At 36.8% G+C, this 24,785-nt stretch overlaps 1 protein-coding gene across 2 annotated transcripts in view; it reads left to right on the top strand.

Moving 5' to 3' along the window:
• Positions 1 to 24,785, top strand: part of CRPPA (CDP-L-ribitol pyrophosphorylase A) — a 315,799-nt gene that overhangs the window by 66,189 nt on the left and 224,825 nt on the right. For both annotated transcript variants that reach the window (XM_004377417.2, XM_023732277.1), the window contains exons 4-5: positions 14,053 to 14,157; positions 23,258 to 23,303. In XM_004377417.2, coding sequence (XP_004377474.1) covers positions 14,053 to 14,157; positions 23,258 to 23,303 — 151 coding nt within the window. The remainder of the gene's footprint in view (positions 1 to 14,052; positions 14,158 to 23,257; positions 23,304 to 24,785) is intronic.

Raw genomic sequence — 24,785 nt, 5'->3', positions numbered from 1 at the left:
TCTTAAGCTCCTCTATTGCTTTGTCTGTGTGTTCCTTGGATTGTTCAGTGTTTTGTCTGATCTCCTTCCTGATCTCTTGAAGAGCTCTGTATATTAATCTTTTGAATTCTATCTCCTGTAATTCCAAGAAGTTATCTTCCTCCAGAAGGTTTCTTGATTCTTTGTTTTGGTTGCTTACTGAAACCATCATAGTCTGCCTGTTTATGTGATTTGATATTGACTGTTGTCTCCAAGCCATCAATAAGTTATTATATTTATTCATTTTTTGTTTGCTTACTGTGTCCTAGCTTCTTGTTTTGTTTTATTTTGGTATGCCCAAAGAGGCTGGTCATGTGAGCTAGTTTGATTATTGGCGTCTTTGAAGCCCTCATGTCTTGTCAGCAGGTGGTTAGAGCTGTTACCAGGTATGCAAGCTCAGGAGTCCGTTTACTTTTCTTACGTGGATTCAGCTCAGGTGTCCAGGTCATTGGTCACTGAGTGTGTGATGCAGGCTCTTACTTACAGTCCTAGATGGTCTGGGGTGATTAGAGTAGACACAGGTATCTGGCTGCAGTAGGGGGTCATGTGCTGAACAAGGCAGGGTGCTGATGGCTGTCCCTGAGTGTCTGGATGGAAAGTGTGTCCCTGTTCCCTAGAATGCTATGTGGGTGGGTTTTGCAGCCAGACATGGGCACCCAGTGCTGTTGGCTGTAAGGACTGGGAGGCACCACTTATTCTTGGACTCGTGTTGCAAGTGACTAGGTGGAGTGGGTGGAGCCACCAGTCCTCAGGCTTCTGATGTGGGTAGGTGAGGACCCTGCTTAATGGGCAGGGCAGTGTCAAATGTCATGAATCTGCCACTCTCCCTTATAGCTGATACAGATGAAAATAGGCTTCAGGTATATACCCTGTTGAACTGTGCTAATGAAGGCCTACGCCATTGAAATGGGCCCACACAGGTCTATGCAGAGGGGAAAGACATTCAAAGTCCATGGACCCCTTATGTCTGTGCCTAGGCTGAGGCTGTGCCTGCCCTGAGTTCCTAGCTTAGGGAAGCTGGAAGATTATTTTTCCCGTTTGTTAATTTGTTCCCTCTCCAAAGTCGGGAGAATGGCTCAGGGCACACAACATGTCCTACTTCCAGCCCAGGGAGTGTAGCAATCTCTGAAGCCTGACCAGACCTGGAGCAAAGCAGGGAGGGAGCAGGTAAATTAGAGAGAGATACTTCCCAAAGGGTGGGTTTTTTTTGATCTGTGCGGTAGGGTAGATGCATGTACTTAATCTTTCACCGACTGAGTGCCACTTTTTGCTGGTTCTGGAGGCTTGAGCAGACTCTCTGCCGCTTGGTCTCTCCTGATGTGGAAAACTTGTTCTGAGCACCGCTGCTTGCCTCACCACGTGCCGGCCGATCCAGCCGGAAGGATGCAGGTGCCAGGCAGGTCAGGTCTGGCAACTCCTCACTGCTTCTGAACCGTCTCTCCCTCCGCCTGTTGCTCAGCCTGATTCCTCAATTTTGTCTTTGATGTTCAGGGCTCCTAGATTGTCATATACGATTGATTCACTTGTGTTTTTCAGGTCTTTGTTGTAAGAGGGACTACAGGAAGCATCTGACTACTCCTCCATCTTGGCCTTGCCTCTTACCACTTTAAATATTAAGAATCTCTTCATTAATCATTTACTTCTAAATATTGCCCTTTTTTTTTTAAAGTCTCAATTACAATTTCTTCTTGGACCCATGATGTATTTAGATATGTGCTTTTAAATTTCTGAATGATTTATGATTTTAAAAAATCATTGTTTTGCTTTTGATTTCTATCTTACACTGTGGTCAGAGAATGTATTTGGTATAATGTCAGTTCATTCAGATTTGTTGTGATGTGATTTATGGCCTTAGAATATGGTCAGTTTTCAAAAATGTTCAGTATATTTGCAAAGAATTCTGTAGGTGTTAGATACAATGATATATGTGTTTCCATTAGATCAAGTTTGTTAATTGTCTTGTTGAAATCTTATATATCTACACTAATTTTTTTGTTTAGTTTCTCTGACAATTAGAGAGGTGTGTTTAAATCTTTCCCCACCCCAGAGTGTTTTGTCAGTTGTTCCTTGTAGTTTGTTTTTTTTTTTCATTATATGTTTTGAAGTTGTAATTAGGTCCATACAAGTTGTTATGAATTGAATTTTGTCCCCCCAAAATGTGTATCAATTTGGCTAGGCCATGATTCCCAGTATTCTGTGGTTGTCCACCATTTTGTGATCTAATGTAATTTTCCTATGTGTTGTAAATCCTAATCTCTGCCTATGGTTAATGAGGCAAGATTAGGTTATGTTAAAGAAGATTAGGGTGGGATGCAACACCCTCACTCAGGTCACAGCCCTGATCTGATGTAAGGGGAGTTTCCCTGGGATGTGGCCTGCATCACCTTTTATCTTACAAGAGATAAAAGGAGAGAGAAAGGAGTAGAGAGATAGAGGACCTCATACTACCAAGAAAGAAGTGTCAAGAGCAGAGCGAGTCCTTTGAACCTGGGGTCCCTGTTCTGAGAAGCTCCTAGACCAGGGGAATATTAATGATAAGGACCTTCCCCCAGAACTGACAAAGAGAAAAAGCCTTCCGCTGTAGCTGGTGCTCTGAATTTGAATTTCTAGCTCCCTAGACTGTGAGACAGTAAATTTCTGATTGTTAAAGCCATCTACTTGTGATATTTTTGTTATAGCAGCATTAGATGTCTAAGACACAAGTTTAAAATATTTCTGCCTTCCAGATCAACTGAATCTCTTATCACATTCAATGGTCCTCTTTATCTCTACTAAAACTTCTTGCCTTAAAGTCTGTTTTCACTTATATTAATACAATTGTACCAGCTTCCTTTGGGTTCCTGTTTACCTTGGTGGCCTAGTGTTTATTTAATTCTTGCTCTCTTGGTTATGATTTACGTCATGATTGAAGGACACAGGCTGCAGAGAACAAGATACTGGTGTTTATTAAGGAAAGAATCCATAGAATTTCATAGATAATATGGAAACAGAATTTGATAGCTAATATTGTAGTCAAGAATTGATGCTGGGAGAGCCAGATTGCATAATGAAAGATGTGCAAGAAGATTTGAAGATAACATGTGAAATATGGGGAGACGGCAGAATGTATTAAGCATTAGTATGAGAAGTGGGTCAGCACAGGCTACTGTTTGTGCAGAAGGGGGAAAAGTAATTTGAAGGACTAATCAATCTGGATGTTATAAAGTACCCACCCTGACCAAACATAATCATTGACCAAATAGACTATCTGACTAGGATGTAAAGCAGATTGTTGCATTTTTAATTGCGTGTACTGAACTCAGTTTAAATTTTGTGAAATTTAAAAAAAATACAGTAATCACTTTAGGCCATCTAGAAATAACCTATTTCTGTTTTTGTTCAACAAAAGAACATGTTCACAGAGTTATTCCCATTACGGTGGGGCAAAACCAGAAACCAAACCAAACCCGTAGCCATCAAGTTGATTCCCACTCATAGTGGCCCTATAGGACAGAGCAGAACTGCCCCATAGGGTTTCCGAGGAGCAGCTGGTGGAATTGAACTGCCGACCTTTTGGCTAGCAGCCGAGCTCTTAACCATTGCGCCATTCAGGAGCCCTGATGGCACAGTGGTTAAGAGCTCGGCTGCTAACCAAAAGGTGGCAGTTCAGAGTTGCTATCATCTGTACAATATCAGATTGTTATTGTTTGACTTCTAACTCCTGGGCTTCTCTTGGAATTCCACATTCCCACACCCCTCTTCCTTTCCTAGCTTTCTACCCTCCGCTTCTCATTTAAAATAGAAGGAGCTGTTTTGTACAATTGACCTTGACGATTGTGTTTTGGTCAGGGTGGGTACCTTGTCTGGATTGATTAGTCCTTTCCTTTAATTTCAAAAATGACATAAAGGTAAAAAGAGCTGCTTCTTTTTTGGGGTAACATATAAATCTTCAGAGATCTTGCTAACGATGCTTGGTAACATATGGCCCAATTAGCTGAGGGAGCCAGTGTGCAGTTGAAGACGAATAAAGGTATGCAGAGAGATGGAGGAAGAGAATTATTTCAGCTTCTTTTGGTTTACTCCCTTGTTCAGTTCTGTAAGCTCTGCTTTATCATTGCTCTTGTTTTTGGAAAGATTGCTCAAATTACCTTTCAGTCATCATTCCCTCTGTTTGCTTAAGCTAGTTTGTGTTGATTTTCTGTTAGCTGCAAAATTATTTTATGTTAGTATATTACAATAAAATGAACCATTATTCGGACCTTGGGCATTGCAGTGTTAGATTCTTAGAGGCCAGAAAATTCTAGATGACTGTGAGGACACCAGTTATTTCAGCAGCACTGTTAGTGACAGAATGGAACTACACATAAAGTGACAATATGTATTGTAATTATGAATCAGTAATTTCTACAGCTGTCTCCATGACACTTCCCATATGATTTACGCTGAACATAATCCACTTGAGGAATTTCTTTTTTTAACTTTTTATTTTGAAGTAATTTCAAGTTTACAGAAAAGTTGCAAGTATAATACAGAAAACTTCTGATTGCCCTGTATCCAGCTTCACCCTTTACCAGTGTTGAATGTTTTGCCATTTTTGTTTTATTGTAGATAGGTAGATAGATAGATACGCTTATAGGTACATTTATTTTTTTCTGAGCTATTTGAGAGTATATTGCATGCATCATGTCCCGTTACACCTTAATTGTTCAATGTGATTTTCCTAAGAAGATTATCTTATGTAACTATAGCACAATTAAAAAATTCAAGAAATTTAATGTTGGTATTTAACCCACAGTTCATATTCTACTTTTGTCAGTTGACTTATTAATGTCCATTTATAGCATTTTTTTTTTTTTTTTGAGGAATGTCTTTGTCCAAGGTCAAACTTAGTATGCCACTCATGTGTTTTTTTTGAACAGGGCTTATGATGACAAGCATATTGATAATCCTGCCATTGAATTATTGAATTATGATTCACAGATCCATTTGTCACTACTCATCTAAGGTTGTGACACTTCTCCTGCACGTTTGATGTCAAAAGATTTCTCCTATTTACTACTTCATAGTTAACTTGTTAGAATCCAAAGTCATTCAAAATCATGAATTGGTTATAGCAGGGGTTGGCAAACTTTTTCTATAAAAGGCCAGGTAGTAAAATATTTTCAGTTTTGTGAGCCATAAGGTCTTCTTGGTCACAACTACTCCACTCTGCCATCGTGGCATGAAAGCAGCCATAGAAAATGCATAAATGAATTCATGTGTCTGTGTTCCAACACACCTGTCATTCCAAAAACAGGCAGTGACCAGATTTGTCTCATGGGCCATAGTTTGTCCACTTCTGCCTGTAGCACGGTGGTCATCAGAAACATTATATGGAGATTTCTAGTCACTTACAAGTATTTCCTATGAATCATCTATCTTTAAAAAGTTGAGACGACGTGCTTCCATTTTGTAAGGATGTCAGTGCTCACAGCATTGAAGTGCTGATCTCATGAAATCATTGAAGTTCTTCAGTTCCCCTGATCTGTGCACAGACCTCCATTATGGAAGTATCTCCCTGGGTTACATTGGCTTTTGTGATTTTCCTCCAGCTGTGCTCATCTATTTCAGTGCTTAGTATATTGTCTGAAAAATATATTTGCTTAATAAATACACAGGGGTTCTTTGACTTTTCTGATTATTCTTTTTCATGTGTTTCTCATAAATATCTGGTATATATTTTTAAGGGCCCATTTGTATTTTTTCTAGATACTCTGCAGGTGACTTAAATTTAATATATCATTAGTTCAGCCAGTGGACCTACCTTTCTTTCTACATCATCCAACCTGATTAATAATGACGCCAAGTCCTGTTGCTGTGGGTGCAATTTCTGCATCTGGGCCCTTCCTTCTTTACATTTTCTGAATTTAATTCAGATCCTCAAAAACTCTTAATGAGATTATGGCAGCAGACTTGTAATAGTTCTCCCTGCATACATTTAAAGCGTTCTATTCTATGGGGTTGACTATTGATATAGGGTTTCAGTTTTTCCCTTTAGTCCCTTGTTTTTGGGCTAGACATATCACATGTGATACTTCTACTCACTTAATCACTGCATAAGGTTAGTCATTTATGAATTATTTGTTTCTGAGTAGTCTCTTATTTCTCCTTACTTTCATTGCCTGATTTTTGACCGGTTTATGTTTTAAAATAAGATACAAAAAGTTGAAGGATAAAACATTCCAGTGAAATTATTAGTTTTTCATAGTGCTTGACGATATTTGTTTGTGAAGGTCAACAGAAATGGCTAAACGAGCAGTTTTAGAATTAAACTGTTGAAACTCGTTCTCCCGTGTAATTTCTTCCCCCACATTATTTGGCTGTAGAAAAAGAAACATCATTTAGGTAATGTTTAACTGGAAGACATAGATGGTGTTTACCTCTGAGTTCATAGTGCATTTTGGTAGGGCAAAGTTGGCAAAAATTTGAATAATAGGTTTTTTGTTTTTTTTAGTTAATAGGAATTTAAAACCCTCTTGTGAATCGAATGCCATGTAAATTTATGGAATGGCTTGTACTCAAAGAATAAATATTGTCCTTAGATCATTTGTACTTTGTTTTTTTGAAGAGATGGTGGCATCTGTATATTATCAGCCTCATGTGGACTTAGTCTAAGATTGTTTACTTATCCAATGATCTAATACGTTGTAAGAACAAAGCTTCTGGGATAACTGTCTCTCAGGCAATTCTACAATACATTGCATAATTCAAACAATGTAAATTATGCAAAATGCTTCAAGTTTGATTTTTAGACGCTAAATTGAATGCAGGTGTTCATTGTTTACCTAATTGTAAGATAGCCTATTTTGTTTCTACTTGAAACATTCTGAGTATGAATCTATAACTGCAGAGTGAGAAACTTGTGCATGCATGCCTTTGATTTAGTTTTACTCTAATGTATATATTGTTCTTTGTTGGGCAAACTTCCCAGGCTGCCTTGCAGAAATAATATTGTGAATGATGTTAAGGCTAGAAGGATATGCAATTAGATTATTTGTAGCCATGAACCATTACGTGATTACCATAAAACAGTTGTTCCTAATTTTTTTGTGTTATAAAACCTCTGAAAGCTGTGGAGTCCATTTTGAGAAAAATAACCACATTATGCATAAAATAGTTTCAGAGGTTTCCCAGCCCCTTTGCATTCTATTCATTACCTCATGTTAACAGCTCTGCCACATCCTTATAAATATAAATTAAAACCCCCGTTATGGAAGACAATTTGGAATCAAATTAGAATGCACAGACTAACAGACTGTACAGTTATATAATTTCGCTCACTTTTTAAACCTTATTAGAACTGCTAAAAACAAGCCTACAAGAATAAAGAAAATAGGAGAGGTGACAATAGCAAAATCAAACAAACGAAAACAGGAAACTGAGAATGAGATAAATGAGTAGTGATTGACTTAGCTGACCTGAGAAGGCTGAGTTGTACCTCAGTAGTAGGGAAAGCAAAGATTAAAATTGTGTACACTAGAAGTCTCAGAATGTTCAGGACCTGGTAGCACTAGGTACCTCTGAAATGTGAGTGAAAGGAGTGGGAAACAGAGAGGGTTGGTTGAAAGCTATTTAAAAAGCAGTTATGTCTCTGAATTGCCTTCCGTACTCTATGACCACACCCCTCCCCCAGCCCTAAGGAGGTGGGTGCCGGTGAAGCACTGCTTATGACCTGGGAGAACATCAGGTGTACTTAAGAGCCTGAGTACCTTGCCAAAAACAGCAATTTGCCGAAAACAGTAGGGAAGCCCTCGGCCTCTTCTTCCACTCAGCAGCCAGAATCTTGGCAGCTTGGCTTTCCCTCCTAGCTGGAAAGCAGAAGAGTTTTGTTTGGGAAATCTGTCCAATCCAAGAAGAAAGACTAAAAATACTAACCCTAGAGATTCCCCAGTAAACATCCTAATCCAGTCACCTTAGAGTGAAGCTCACAGTTTAGGACAAACTCCTAAACCAGAAAAATGAAGAGGCAGCATCACAAACATGTTCTTCAGAGTTACGGCGTAATAGAGGAAATGACTGATCCTGATTCTTCAGTCCTCTGAAGAAGTCTTATAATTCCACACCCTTTGCATGCCTCATGGTGGGTGGAGTATATTTCCCTGCTCTCTGACTCTGAATTTGGCCCCCTCACTAGCTTTGGACAATGGGATTTTACAGATGTGATATAGGCAGAGGCTTTAAGTGTGCTTGTCCTGTTGCACTGGCCCCCTTGTGCTTCTACCATGGCCATAAGGAAGTCATAACCTGGTTGGTTGCTACTCTCCCACATGGCCCGCAGAGTGTGACACGTGGGTCAAAGCTGCCACAGCCAATCCACCAACTTGCAGTCACTGCGGCTGTATGAGTGAGAAATAACAGTTTATTGCTACATGCCGCTGGTATTTTGTGATTATTTTTTACTTAGCAAGTTGACCGATACACACGGAGATAAATACTAGAATAGTCAGTTAAAAGAGGTAAAAATGGTTGCCTATGGATAAGTCAAAGTGGGGTAAAGGGAGTGGGATGAACTGTTTTTTATAACAAACCTTACAGGGATATTTGGTTGTTTAAACCATGTACATGTATAACTGATAAAAATGTGAACTAAAATGAAGAAAATAGGAAAGCAAACTATGTGATTAATTTGTGGTTGAGATTTGTAAAGAAGATTAGTGGATGGACAATGCAGCAAGATGTTCAGGTGAAAGTAATAAAATTCTTCATGCTCTCAACCATAGTCTCCTGGCTGGTAAGGACAGTTTAAGAAAATGGAGATTTTTTTTAACCAAGAGAAAGTGGAGGTTTCACAGAGTTGAAAGTCTCAATCAGGTCAAAGGGCAAGTATAGTGTGAGGTGAGAGAGAAATGATGGATTGAGGTTCTGGTCAGAGACTGAGGTATTAAACATTTGACAGAAACCACAGACAGATGTAAAGTCAGTTTCCAGGAGTGATTGTGGCAGTAAATTGTTCAAATGAATGTAAAGGTCAAGGAAACTGCTACAGTGTTTGAAAGGTTGTATACCGGTATTTGGACCTTGAATTCAGTCAGCATAATGCTATTAGTTGGTGTAAACAGGAAGACTTTTCCATGTGGTTAAGAGCTCAGCTGTTAACCAAAAGGTCAGCAGTTTGAATCCACCAGCTGCTCCTTGGAAACTCTATGGGACAGTTCTACTCTGTTCTATAGGGTCTCTATGAGTTGGAATCAACTTGATGGCAATTGGTAGTGGTAATCCTGCAGAGACTGTGAGAGAGATGATAGCATTAAGGAAGGGTGGACAATTTTTGGCAAATGGCATGAATTTGAGAAGCATAGTGACTTTTACATGAAAGAGAAAGAGGAGTGGGTATCAGTAATGCTAACCCTGTCTTTGACTCCTGTAGTAAGTAGTGGTTGGGAAAAGGATTAGGTCCCACTCAAGAATGATGCAAGGTGGTTGGTATTCCTTCAGATTTAGGAGGTGGAGAACCAATGAATTAATGAGTTTGAATATACTGCAGCATAATGGAGAAGATGATATAGTTGAAGGTGCAGGGAAGGTGGTTAGCAGTAGGGTGGTGACCCATGGAGAAGAACTAAACAGTGTCGGGAAGTTTATTACAGACTATTGCTTATTTTGTTTGACAATAAACATTTACTTAGCTTTGCTACTACATAGAAAAAAAACCAGAAAAGCAATGTATATATATAATCAAAAGGCTTCAAGTATGTGTGATTTAAAAACACTTTTCAAAATATATCCATTATTCTAATGGTCACAATTGAGAAAAATATGTTACGCTTGTAATTAAAAAAAATTTTCTTTTCCGTATTATTATTCTAATTTCACTGCTAATATTTCTTCTGTTTTTCTTAATGAAAACTTGTAAGGAAAAGCAGAAGGAAGAGTTTGTATACTTAGTCATAGTAAGTTTTCTTAATGAAAACTTGTTATAAGGGAAAGCAGAAGGAAAATATTGTGTCCTGGGTCATAGTTATGCCCAGTATACCTTCAGAGAAAACAGACTTCTGCACAACCATCATATGTTACTAATTTGCTTCTGGCTACTTTTTAAGACTCAGTTTGTGTGGTTAACTATCTAAATTCATAACCAATAATGATTCAAACTTTACCAAGGACTTGCCATAAGCCAGACACTGTGCCATACAGTTCACATATACTCTCATGTTTATTCTTTATAATGATTCGTATTCTCCATTCCTGAAAAAGGAAGAAACTGAGCCACAGAGTAGTTAATAGTTTATCCAAGGTCAGACACCTTGTTAAGTGGCAGCACCACAGTTGGAACCCAAGCCTGTCTGTCTTCAGAGTCCATGCTCTTAACCACTTGGCAACTGTGCCCCATATTCACTAGAGCACATACATACTTCTATTCTTTAAGCAAAACCTATTTATGAATAAAGTATGATTTTCAACAGTTTGCAAACTGCTTTAAATTCCTGTTACAAAAAGAAAAGTAGGAACAAGTTGATTGTCATGTGAGAAAATTAATGTCTCATGCTAGTTTACCATAATGGTAGCCAGACTTAATATTTCATAATATAGCAATAATACACATATGCTGTTATTTCTAGAACTCACTTGCAAATTCAGATGTTTAGAGTTTTAAATATTCTGCAACTTAGTTATCATTAGAACATCAGATCGATTTACTGAAAGTATTAAATATATATGATTGGAAACAAAACTCTTAACTCTTACTTGTTAGCATCTTTTTTTTTTTAATATAACATTTCTATTAAATATTGCATTATACTCCACAACTATTACATTAAAAAATTAGAATAAATAATATAAAAATAGCGTACACATGGCAAAGAGTACAGAAATAGTCTTCATACCACTCCCCTAATCTTCTTGCCCGGGGTCAAACAGTTTCTTTTGCAACCTTCCAGAGAGATGCTATTCATTCTTTTTTTTCTTTTAATAACCATTTATTGTGCTTTTGATGAAAGTTTACACAGCAAGTTAGATTCCCATTTGACAACTTCCACACAAATTGTTTAGTGACATTAGTTACATTTTCCACGGTGTGTCCACATTCTCTTTAATGTGTTCTCATTGTTCCATTTCCAGTACTCTAGTTTCCCTGCCCCCTTATCTTCTCATCTTTGTTTTAGAGTAAATGTTGACCATTTGGTCTCATACAGATGGTTTTTTAGTGGAGCACTCTTCTTACAGGTAATATCCTTTGTTTTGTGTGCCACTCTGTTATTTTGCTAAAAGACCATCTTGGGATAATTTTGGTTCAAGATTTAAAGAGTGTCTCAGGGCAATAGTCTCAGGGAGTCCTCTGGTCTCAACTGGTCCAGTTAGTCTAGACTTTTTTAAGAATATGAGTTTTTATCTACATTTTTCTCCCATTCTATCCAGGACCATCTGTTGTGATTCTGATCAGAATGGTCATTGGTGGTAGCTGGGCATCATCTAGTTCTGGTCTCAGGGTAGATGAGGCTGTGGCTCTTGTAGGCTGTCAGCCTTGTAGACTTGTTTCATCTCTGAGGTTTTGGTTACCTTTTGCTCCTGAGGAGTAGAGACCACTAGTTGTATCTTAGATGTCTGCTTGGAGGCTTTTAAGACCCTAGACACCACTCACTTCATGAAGATGCAGAACATGAACTTTATGAACTATACTATGCCAGTTGACTGAGCTGTCCCATGAGACTATGGTCCTAAGCTTTCAGACGTAGAAAACCAATCTCGGAAGGTATTTGGTTTCTGTTCGTTCTTAACCTGTATGTCTTTGTATCTTTTCTTTTCCATTTGTGGGCACCCCTCCTTGGAACCACAGTCTCTTTCTTGCTTACCTGGTTTCTCTTTTGGTCTCCTGCACAGCAATCATCTTTAGACTTTCTTCATTATTATTCTTAGAATTCCCTCTGCTTCTCTCCTGTATTGGATACCCTGCTTTCTGTATCCCATGTCTTCACTTTTCTCATTTTACTCCCTCAGTTTTGTGGAACACAATCTCCTGTAGCTTCCCAAGAAACAGTGCCTGGGGAGTAAAAAAAATTTTGAGACCTTGAATGTTTGGAAATGCCCTATTTTGCCCTCATCCTTAGTTGAGAGATAATAGAATTTTAGGTTGAAAGTAATTACCTTAAGGATTGTGAAGAAATTGTTCCATGGTCTTCTAATTTTCATTGTTGCTACTAAGAGGTACCAACCCATCTGGATTCCTGTTTCTTTGTAAGAGACTTTTTAAAAAAAAATTAGGTTTAGTATATTTTCAGGCCCTGGTAGTGCAGTGATTAAGAGTTATGGCTGCTAACCAAAAGGTCAACAGTTTGAATCCACCAGCTGCTCCTTGGCAACCCTATGGGACAGTTCTATTCTGTCTTACAGGGTTGCTGTGAGTCAGAATCGACTTGATAGCAATGAGTTTGGTTTTGGTTTTAGTATATTTTCATCCATTATATCCATTATGCTCTGTATTTCATGAGTTCCTTTAATCTGGAAACTCATGTCTTTCATTTGTGAACTTTTCTTGAATTACTTGGTTGTTTTCTTCCCATTTTTCTTTTCTTTCCCTCTGCACTTTTTATTTGGATATTGGACTTCGTGGACAAATCATCTGATTATCTTTTTCTCTCCTGCTTTCTACCATCTTTACTATTATCCTCTCTTATTTTATGATTGCAAGTATTTTGTCTTCTGGGGCTATAGGCTCACTATGAGTCAGAACTGACTCGAGGGCAGTGGGCATGGTGGCTATTAATAATTTTTTTAAGTGCATAGTCTCTATTTCCTCAAAAATAGTTTTTTTTTTTTTTTTTTTACATTTTGACCTTGTCTTTCATATTAGAATCCTTAAATTTTCTGCTCGTATTTAAATATTGGAGACAGGTTGGACTTACTGAGTTTTGTAGGTGGGGGTTGTTGACTATGAGCTTCCCTATAAAGTGATTGAGCTGGCCTGTTTATTTGGTGGACCTCTGATAACAGTGTCCTTAGGGCTTAAGTATTCTCTCCACCGGGATACTCTGGACATTGTCAGAGTGCTGTATCTATCACATTCTGTTGCAAAATAACCGGTATATGTCCACCTTCCCTTCGAAACTGAGTTCCTGAGGACACAGCACATGTCTCGTTTATCTTTATATGGTTGTACTTAAGGCTTGGAGATGATAGGTACTCAATGAGTATTATTGAGGTGAATTACATTATATTACTGTTTAGACAGAATCCCTGCATGGCGCAAAGTGTTAACGGGCTTAGCTGCTAACTGAAAGGTTGAAAGGTCGAGTCCACCCAGAGCTGCTTTGGAAGAAAAGCCTGGTAATCTACTTCTAAAAACTCAGCTACTGAAAATCCTATGGAGCACAGTTCTACTCTAACACACACGAGGTCACCATGAGTTGGAGTCAACTTGACGGCAACTTGTTTTTTTTACTGGTTTATTTTTTTAGTCATTTTGATGCTTTTGCCTAAAATGCTTAAAAATGTTATTTATATTTTACTAAATATGAGTGACTTTTAAATTTTTCTCACAATGAAAGGCTGAACAGTTTCCATGTGCAGAATTAAAATATCAAAATATAAATCCTTCAAAAAGGATATATTGGTATTTTAAATATTAAATAAGTAAGAGAATTATGACCTGGACATGTCTTGATATGAATAAGATAAGGATTTGAGCTTTATAGTCACATATGTTTATTTGTTCAATCAAAAGTTCTGATATAGCAATCCTCAGCCATACCTTCAGGCATTTTATAAACACATTTGGAAAACTGACTTATAAGCAAAGGGAATAAAATATTATATTTATCAGACAACTGAAACTATTGAGAAGGCTAAAAACTCTTAATAATGATTGCAACATCCTTATTTTTGTTTGTTTGGTCTTGGGTCATAGGACAGATAATTGTATAATTTTGTTTAGTCAGTAGCTGACTAAATCAGTGGATTATTTAGGCCATTCCTTTCTTATTTATACTTGAGTATGAAACAAAAGGTTTATTTTTATTTAAAATGATATTTTAGCTTGCTAACTCTTATTATTATTATATATTTTTTCTTCTTCATCAGTGTAGTGACTATGACTTGGAATTTGGAACTGAGTGCTTGCAATTGGCTCTAAAATACTGTCACACCAAAGCCAAACTGGTGGAAGGATCCCCTGACCTCTGGAAGGTAAGTGAGAGGCGACACTTTGCTCTGGCTGTGGTCTCTGCTTGTTTGTTATTCCTAAAGAGTCAACTCTACAAGTATAATGACTTCCCAGATACTTCAGAAAATGGAGAAATAGTTTGAGATTACTTGATTTAATATTGAAACAGTTAACTATTTCCAGGAAAGAGGTAGGAGTGTGTATGTGTGTGTTTATACATGTATGCTTGTGGATGTATATGGATGTATGCATGCATTTATAAATGCTAGAAATTTAAACGGGTAAAATGAGTCTCACTGGGTTAACTGAGCCATCAAAGTATCGTATCACTTCTATTGCTTGGCTTAAAGAAAACTTACTTTGAGATAATTTATTCAAACACATTCCATTTTAGCCCATAAGGTTGTTTTATTCACCTACGTTTTCTGTTTTGCTTGCTGTTGTGTATATATCCTTTCACTCTGTTGCTGAAGCTCAATTCAGTTGAGACTGTAACTCTGCTTCCCACATAAAAACATTTCCTGGCTGCAAGCTCCTATTTAATTGGATTGAAAGAATTTCTGCCACAGTTCTGACCCCGTAAGGTGCATGGCCTTACTACCCTCCTCCTGACCCCAATGAGGAATTGGACTTTTTCCTGTAGCAAGGCCTAACTCTTCTAATGGCAAACTTATTTCTTTTGGAGGAAAAAGAGTGGTTGCTGAAAGCAAGGTAGTTGCGCTATCATACTTCAGCTTCCTATTGCAGTAAGGGTGTTTTAGAGTGTGACTCTCCTTTATTTTCTTTGGTAGAATTGTGTTCAATTGAACAGTACATTCTGAATTAGAATTGTGTCATTTCATAATTTTGAAATAGTACTGTGGATTTTGAAATATTGATTGTACTCTTTTGAAATCTTTATAAAACATGCAAGTGAATATGATTGGTAAAGATTAATTCTAACTCATAGATTCTATGAATCCAAAAGCACATTTCTTTTTTTTTTTTAAATACTATAACATAAACAATTTTTTTAAAATTTGTACTTTAGGTGAAGGTTTACAGAACAAATAGTTTCTCATTAAACAGTCGGTACACATATTGTTTTATGACATAGGTTAACAACCTACGACATGTCAACCCTCTCCCTTCTCGACCTTTTCTTTTTTCTTTTTTTGGTGAAAATATACATACCCAAAGATACAAGCACAGTTCAGTGACATCAATTACGTTCTTCTAGTTGTGCTGCTATTCTCACTTTAGATGAAGGTTTACAGAACAAAATAGTTTCTCATTAAAGTTAGTACACATGTTGCCCTATGACAATGGTTAACAACCCCACTACATGTCAACACTGTCCTTACTCAACCTTGGGTTCTGTTTCACCAGCTTTCCTGTCCCCTTCTGTCTTCTAGTCCTTGTCCCTGGACTGCTGTGCCTCATTAGTCCCATTTTGTTTTATGGTGGTGTTCAATCCCTGGCTGAACGGTAAACCTCAGAAGTGACTTTACTGCTGAACTGAAAGGGTGTGTGGGGGCCATACTTTTGGGGTTTCTCCAGTATCTTTCAGGCTAGTAAATCTGGTCTTTTTTTTTGTGTGTTAGAATTTTGTTCTACATCCTACTCCAGCTCTGTCCAGAACCCTCTGTTGTGATCCTGGTCGGAGCAGTCAGTGGTTATAGCTGGGCACCATCTAGCTGTACGGGACTCAGTCTGGTGGAGGCCTTGGTAGATGTAGTCCATTAGTCCTTTGGACTAATCTTTTCCATAAGCACATTTCTTAATTGATTTAGAAACAAAACAGAAAACTCTATCAGTTGAGTAAATATTTTGCACTGTAATATCATGGGCTTTGCTGCATGCTAAGATAATCTTAGGCATTCTCAAAGTGTTGAATTCTAAGGCTCTAAAAAACTGACATGGCAGAGAAAATTCATGCAGTATTGTTGCTTATTTAAGGACATCCACCTAATAGGCAAGAATTTTGTTAATTTTGTTTATTGTTATTCTGTATTTTGCTTAGATGATGATATACATATTAATTGTAAGGATTTTGGCAATTACCAATCAGATGTTTTGTTAAAGACCCACATCTCTGTAGAACCCCTTTTGCCTGCCTGCTAGACCTAATTTGAAAGCCAAGTAAAACTGTGGAAACTCTGAGTCGTTTTATCACTACTAACATGTTAACCCTCTTTGACTTCATTTTTTGATGTTTTTGATGTTATTATGATTGTCCACCTTTTGTGGGTATTCTGAGCCTTCATCAAGCTTGCAAAGCACTGTGCAGATAAAAGGGTTGAAAGTAGCATGTTGCCTTTGAATTTTCCACTCCGTTTTCCCAAATTGATTTTATTTTTGGTAAAATGCTCATATTTCACTGCTGCCTTCAGCACAAGGTTATTAGTCCTCAGTCACATCTTGTCTCTCTGCTTCCCTTTTATTTGCAGCAATGTCAGTGTACTCTCACAGTGACTGGCCTTGCCACAGTGTTTCCATGAGCTCCTGGAGAGCCATTTCATACATGCCGAGCACTGATAGACTCTCATGGGCCCAGCACAATCTGCATCATAGTGCCACTTCTAAAACTGGGGCTTGGGAGAGCCCTACCCTTATGATTGAGGTTTGAGCAATGACATGCTTCAAAGCAATCTTGGACTCTAAATGTCCTGTAATACTGTGGATTGGGAAAAAAGCCGTTCAAATAGCAGTTATGAGAGATTTTGTTTGTTTTTTAGGTACCAGATTTTTTCTGTTTATTAAGGTTGAAATTATTTTGAGTGCAGATATTTCAATTGTTTCGGGTTCTGTATTTCCTTCTTCTTCCTCCCGTCTCTTGTCATCTTCTGCTTTTTTTTCTATCTTTCGGTATTTTCTTAGCTGTTTATTTAGTCCCTTTAATGACATTGTGTAATTTGTCTTTACTATATACTTCTAATTTAATTAATGTTTTTAACCTTATCATTCAGTATGAATGTCAATTTTTGTTTAAACCAAAGGGATGGAATTAGTGTTCTTAATTCTATACTAATTCCAAGGGTACTACCATTTTTCTTTATTCTGATCAGGAAAAAAGATTTAGTACAATCATGCTAAAACTGGTAGTGAGTTCAGGTGGCAGAGCCAAGCAGCTAGAACATGATTCGACCCAGGTGGACATTATCAGGAGGCATTTCACTATCACAAAACAGTAACTGAAATGGAACAGGAAACCTTCCCCAAGTCCCCTCAGAAGTCATGGAGGTCACCCCACAGCCCTGTGAAGAATGATTAGAAATTTCTCATGACTAGTACTATTATTTCACCTGCCACTAGAAACCCCGGGAGGGTTTTTTTTTTGCATTTTAACATACATTTTATTTGTAAAAGTAAATGCAAAAAAGTGAACATTAAGGGTTGATCCCAACCTTCGCATGCCAGGTCCTCTGGGGTCTAGAGGAAACATCAGTTTTTTTTTTTTTTAAGTCTTGAGCAGGCGTAGGGAACATCCCACTGGGATGACCACAGCCACCCCTGTGGGTGACCAGCCTCAGTAGAGCACAGGACTGGGTCCTGAGGATTAAGGATTGGCTTTGTGCTTCCCCTGAGTGGTTAAGCCTGGATACGCCTTAGTACAGACTCTTATTTTGGGGAGATTTCATCTAGTCAACAGAAGAACTTCAGTCCCTTTAATTTATAGTTTTACCTGATTTTTGACCTAGTATCCTTTTTTTTTTAAATTGTACTTAAGGTGAAGGCTTACAGAACAAATAGTTTCTCATGAAACAGTAGTACACATATTGTTTTATGACATTGGTTAACAACCCTACAACATGTCAACCCTCTAACTTCTCAACCTTTTTTTTTGGTGAAAACACACATAGCCAAATATACCCCATTTCAAAAATTTCTACATGCACAGTTCAGTGACATTGACTACACTCTTCCAATTGTGCTGCTATTCTCACTTAAGATGAAGGCTTACAGAACAAAATAGTTTCTCATTTGACAGTTACTACACATGTTGCCCTATGACAATGGTTAACAATCTCACAACACATCAGCAATATCCTTACTCAACCTGGGGTTCCCTATCACCAGCTTCCTTGTCCTCTTCTGCCTTCTGGCCCTTGTCACTGGACTACTGTACCTCATTAGTCCCATTTGGTTTTATGGGGCTGTCCACTCCCAGGCTGAATGGTGAACCTCGGAGACAACTTCATGACTGAGCTAAAAGGGTGTCTGGGGGCCATACTCTCGGGGTTTCTCCAGTCTCCTTTAGGCTGGTAAATCTGGTCTTTTTTTTGTCAGTTAGAATTATGCTGTACATCCTTCTCCAGCTCTGTCCAGAACCCTCTGTTGTAATCCTGGTCAGAGCAGTCAGTGGTGGTAGCTGGGCACCATCTAGCTGTACTGGACTCAGTCCGGTGGAGGACTTGGTAGCTGTGGTTAGTATCCTTTTTTTAATATAATTTTATTTATTTTGTTGATATTGAGAATATACACAGCAAAACATATACCAATTCAACAGTTTCTACAGGTACCATTTAGTATCATTGATTATATTCTTCCAGTTGTGTAACCATTCTCACCCTTCTTTTCTGAGTTGTTCCTCCCCCATTAACATAAATTCAGTGTCCCCTAAGGTTCCTATCTAATCTCTCAAGTTACTGTTGTCACTTTGATCCCATATAGATAGTTCTTAAGATTGCATAATGCTCAAGGCAGACCTTTTTTACTAGTTAAGCTGTTGTATGGTTTTAAGAAGACTTCAGGAGATATTTTTGGTTTTAGTTTTAAAGATTATTTCAAGGAAATAGTTTTTGGGTTCATCCAGCCTCAATGGCTCCAGAATGTCTGGATTCCATGAGAATTTGAAATTCCGTTCTGTGTTTTTCCCCTTTGATTGAGATTCGTCTATAAAATCCTTCATCAAAATGTTCAGTTATGGTATCCGGGCACCATCTAGTTCTTTTAGTCTCATGGCAAAGGAGGCAGTTGTTCATGGAGGCAATTAGCCTTACATTCCATGTCCTCCTATTCCTGAGTCTCCCTCTTCCTCTGTTGTTGCATGCGAATAGACACCAATTGTTGTGTTTTGGATGGCCGCTTGCAAGCTTTTAAGACCCCAGGCACTACACAATGAACTAGGAGGTAGAACAGAAGGATTAAACATGTTATCAGGCCAATTAACTGGGGTGTTCCATGAAACCATAACTCTAAGCCTGCAAACCAAGACACCAAATCCTATGAGGTTTTTGGTTGTACATAAGCAGCCTCAATGGCTACTTGTTTTTTGTCATTGTTGTAAATATATCTATCACACAACTTTTGCCAGTTCAACTTTTTACAGGTATACACCCTATTGACAGCAATTACAATAAACAGTTGTGCAACTCTACTCTTCATCAACATGATATTTCTGTGACAGTTAACCACTCCCAACTTTCCCCTTCCCTCCCACCCCTAGTAATCACTAATAAATTTTGGTCACTATACATTTGCCTTTTCTTGTCCTTTTATATAAGTGAGGTCATACAATATTTGTCCGTTTGTGGTGGACATTTCACTCAGCATAATGTCTTCCCGCTCCATCCATACTGTAGCATGTATCAAGACTTCATTTCTCCTGCTGGCTGAGTAGTATTCCATTGTATGTGTGTGCCACATTTTGTTTATCCATTTATCTGTTGTCAATATTCTTTTTAAATACACAGCTTAGTCACTTACTTTACTGTTCAGACTTCTTGTTTCTCAATGTTAAAACCGTCTTCAAGGCATAAGGTTGTATAAAAGATTTATAACCATTATTGAAAAAAAATTAACAACTGTTTCTCATTGTCTAAAAATGCTTCCTTAGAAGAATTTCTGAAGTGTTTGGGTCATCACAGTATTATTGGAATGACTTACTTTTGAGAATCCTTTTTGATTGGGACAACATTTGCTTAGATCTAAGAGTTCTGGCATCTTTATTTAAAAACAAAAGAAAGAAAACAGTAACATTATTTAGTTTTAACCTCAAAAATACAATGTGGTAACATTGTTTCTTTTTAGAGGTTTTCATCTAGCTATACAATCTAAAGATTTTTTTGATGTACATAATTGATGAAATCCAAATAAATATAACAAATCTCCAAAACTACATCTAAATTTATATCTAATAAACAGTCTACCTCTTTAAAATGTAAATTTTTCTGGCTTCTAATTATCATAGTTAAATATTATAATTATCTTGTGAGATGAAAGATGGGAAAACCTTAACTGCAGTCTTGTTTAATGGATGTAAGATGGCGGCCAGCTGGACTTGGCTCTGTTATGAAAAGTCAGTCTGTTTTACTATATTCTGTCTCAACACTAAGAGAGCAACAAAATGTAGGTGTGATAGTCTCATCTGGAGCACATCTTGAGGTAGCTGAGAGTCCTGACCTAGGAGTGAGGAGACTCGACTACCTCTTTGACTCTGACCTTCAGTTTTTTTCCTTCACTGAATATATCTATCTATCTATATCTATATATTTAGGTAAACACTTTACTCAGATGAAATATTACACAGAAACACAATCCAACTAAATGGACAAAAATTGAGGTGATCTAGGTGAGCAGCAGATGTGGGGCTAGGAGCCTCAGCTAAACAGAACACCTCAACCATTCTTAAGATGGCTCCTCAGTGTAAACAAGTGAGTTAGAGGATGAAGGCTCTCTTGCACCATTATAGAGTTGATTTTTTTTAAAGTAATTATTTTCCATAATATTGTGCAAGGTCAAAAGAAAACTACATATCATGACAGCAGAAGACAATCAACTTCAGAACTACGGGAATTTTTTTTTTTTTTAATTAAAAAGAAAGGACAACCCATGTTACTGTAAAAGTTTGACAGAAAAATGAATAACTCAATTCAGAATTACAACATTTTCCAGCAATATTTCCTTTGAAGTATTTTAGCTATTTTATTTGAAAAAAAACAAAAACAAAAACTTTTTAACCATAGTAATTTAAAAGTTCGAAATATTTTCTATAGTTTATTTTTATTAAAATTAGTACTTGTTGAGAAGTGTGGTGAGGTATTCAACAAGGCTTTATGTAGGAGATATTGATAAAAATAAAAAAGCCTTAATCTGTGTGTAGTAGGTATCCAGTAGCCTACAGGACAAAGTAGAAGAAAATAAATTTAGAAGTGTATCTTATTTATACAGATAAGTATTTAATATTAGAGGAGAAAACACCTTTAGGTAATAAAAACATGTATTTTATCCATATGAATGACTCTAAGTCCAAAATTTTCGATCTTGAAAGTATGCTATAAAAAGCATTGTAGTGTTTGATACTGATTTTTCTATAACAAAAAATCCATCAAGATCTCCCTGAAAAAAAAAAAAAAAAGGATGAAGTACTTTTATAACTATTCCATTTCAATGTAGAATGTCATTTACCTCTCAAAGAATAGAAGGGGATAAAAAGCGAGTTATGGTAGTTGGAATATTCCTCTTAATTTCTGTTGACTTTAACCTACCTGGTAGATAATTATTATAGAAAAATATTATTTTTGCATTTAAACTGCCCTAGTACAAATATTAATGAGGCAAGATTTCAGATATCTAGTTAATTTTGGATTTTCAAGAAAGAAAAAAAGAATTAAAACTGAATTTTAGTCTATTTTTACGAGAATAATTTTTCCACTACAATGTAATCTCCACAAGTTAAGGATTCTTGTTCACTCTGTTCATTGTTCTATCCCTAACACTTAGAGAAGAACCTATAACATAGCAATTATTCAAAAAAAATTTATTGAATGAAAGAATGAAATCGATACATTCTCCAATTTAGTAAAATGCATAGCATAACCTTAACATGTCTATGTTTTCAATCCCCCTCCCTTTTTTTCCTGTAATAGAATAGCATTGTTATAGTAAGAGTTTTGGTTGGCATGTGCTTGGTTTTAGAGATAATGTAGAGATGTCACATTTGGTTCTGATAGATTGATTGACTGCTTTGAGTAACTTTCTGTCTTTCTTACAAGTGAGCTGCTACTTTGAGTCTGGATTTTAAGTTATAGTTTTGAACCAGGATATACCTGCGTATCAATGGGTGTAGCAGGGAAATCTATTTTAGGTAGAAGAAACTGGGCCACTCCAGCTAAACAAAAGTTTCTGTACAAGTTCAGGTGTGAACTAATTTCAAGAGAAAAAAAAAAAGTCTTATTTATAGGGACAGAAAGATACTAATGTAGATTAGTATTTTTCAAAATGGGTTTTTAGACCATTTATATCATAATCATCTCAGTCTTTGAATGATGAGGTCCTAAGACCTTACATTACTTATTCATTCTATTTCTTTACTTACTGCATCGTTCAGCTCTGTGATACAGGAAAACTAGTTTTACAATGCAATGAACCTAACATGTTCAGTACTAGAGCTTACTGCATGGGGTTCACAGGTTTCATACCATGGTAGGTTGTATTACAAGGCACAGGTGACAATTACAAGGAGGCTGTATGTTCTTAAGGAAGTTCATCATTGTTCTTATGCACATGGTGGTACCCTACAGGATACTTCCATTGGAACCATATTTTAATTAAAATTTTATGAGGTGAAAGTTTTCATTTTCTGGGTACATACAGATATACTGAATCCAGAAGGAAGTCCCTCTTTGTGTGAATTGATCTTTGAGAATTATCTCATTTCATCTAAGAATGTAACTGGATGATTTTTGTTATACAAACTTTTTCTTTCCTTCTTTTCTTCTTTCCTTCCATCTTTTCTTCCTTCCTCCCTTTTTGATGGGGACATTTTCCTTCCTTCCCTCCCTCTCTTCTCTCCCTCCCTTCCACCTTCCGATAAAGCCTTGCTATTAAACAGTTAGTTAATTCTTTTATTTAAGCACTACCGTATTTTCTTTGCTTATAATACTTAAGTTGTATTAATAAAATTTCAGTAACCACTGCCACACGCTATCTCAATTCAAAGATTTAAAAACTATTAAATCTTCAACCGTTTCAAGAAATAGAATTTTTTTATGTGAATTTACTGATGTTATAATTTAGAAATTGTCAGTATTATGTGTTTATAGTTCCTCTAAAATCAAGAATTTTCTTGGGAGCATTATTTTATTGCTTTCTCATTCCTTCCTGCTCTGTTACATCTAATGAGCTTTATCTGTCCTTTAGGTGACCTACAAACGAGATCTGTATGCGGCTGAATCGATTATTAAGGGTATGTTTGTCCTTGTGATTGTCTGTTCCTGTGTTTCAGAAATGTAAGCCAATTCAAAATTTCTCATGACATTTTAAATCCCAGCAATCTCAGAAGTATAAATGCCTGTAGGCCACCGAGGTCTGTGATTTTTTTTTTTTAAACAATTACATTATATTTTGTGTTTCCTCCCTGTGAAATGTCATTTATTATGATTTAGGATTTACATCACATTAGTTTTAATTTGTAGAAAGGAAATACTGTGAAACGGTCATATAGTTTATTCTATGGAGAAAAATATGGGATATTGACACTATTAGAAGGGAAACATAATGAAAACTGATATTTTAATAAATTTGTAAAGATGTTATGTTATTTCATTTTTACATTAATAGGGCTGCTTCCACCATCTTTAATACTGTCATCTCAGAACACTAGATAGCATCTTGTCTTCCATATGGGAAACATTTTTACTCAAATGAAAGAAGTCATGTTGGATGATTTTTGAATATTTTTGGTTCCGATAATAACTACAATTTTGTTTTATAATTTTAGATGTTGCATCTGTGATAATGCACTTTTTGTCCTTTTTTTAATCTCTATGACTCTAAGATCCCGGTTACCCAGAGGTAGTTTATTTAATAATCAAACAAGTATATATTACTGTGCTTAATATTGTGCTGGGAATGTAGTGAAGGTGTACAAGGGACATTCATTCTGAATTTTTGCATTTAAATCGGAGTTTTCTCAACCTCTGCATTATGGATATTTTAGATTGGCTGATTCTTTGTTGTTGGGGACTGTTTTGTCCATAAGATGTTTAGCAGCATACCTGGCCTCCACCAATTCTATCCACTAGATGCCAGAAACCCACCCTCCCTCCCTCAGTTGTGATAACCAAAAAAAGTCTCCTGACATTGCTTAGTGTCCGATACAGGATAAAATTGCCTCTGGTTAAGAATCACAGTTTTAAATATATATTCCTAGCAAAGATCAGAAGTGTTCACACCCAAGCCTGAAGCAGGTATGGTGCTTTACAGTCTGTTAGTAACTGACTCCTTTGAAAATAGATTAAGGACAGAACTATGTGTTTAGGTTTTGATTGAAAGGCAAACTTCTAAATTCAAACTTTGAAGTTGGAAAAAGTTCTGAATCTGAATTCTGAATATATCAGTTCAATAATAAAAATTGTGAAAATGTGTTTAACAAATCACTTGGTTTCACATTCAGAAAACTGAAATCTTTAGTCATGATACTCTGTATTTACAGTTTACCTCCAAATTCTTTGTCCTTCAAGCATATTGTGTTTCAAACCATTAATGTACCATATTGCACATCTGTGTATCTATGCATGTAAACAGATCATCTATAGCTATAAATCAAAATGCTGACACATATTTACGTATCAGCCGGGAAATGTGTAAACACTATTCTGGACAGGTTAGCTAAACCCTGATGTGGTTGGTTAAATTCTCAACACAAGGAAATGTAAAACTCAGTTCC

Source organism: Trichechus manatus, unplaced genomic scaffold (genome assembly GCF_000243295.1).
Source record: "Trichechus manatus latirostris isolate Lorelei unplaced genomic scaffold, TriManLat1.0 scaffold00050, whole genome shotgun sequence".
Taxonomy (NCBI): Eukaryota; Metazoa; Chordata; class Mammalia; order Sirenia; family Trichechidae; genus Trichechus; species Trichechus manatus.
Note: the sequence above shows the minus strand (reverse complement) of the source record. Positions and strands in the feature narration are given on the sequence as shown.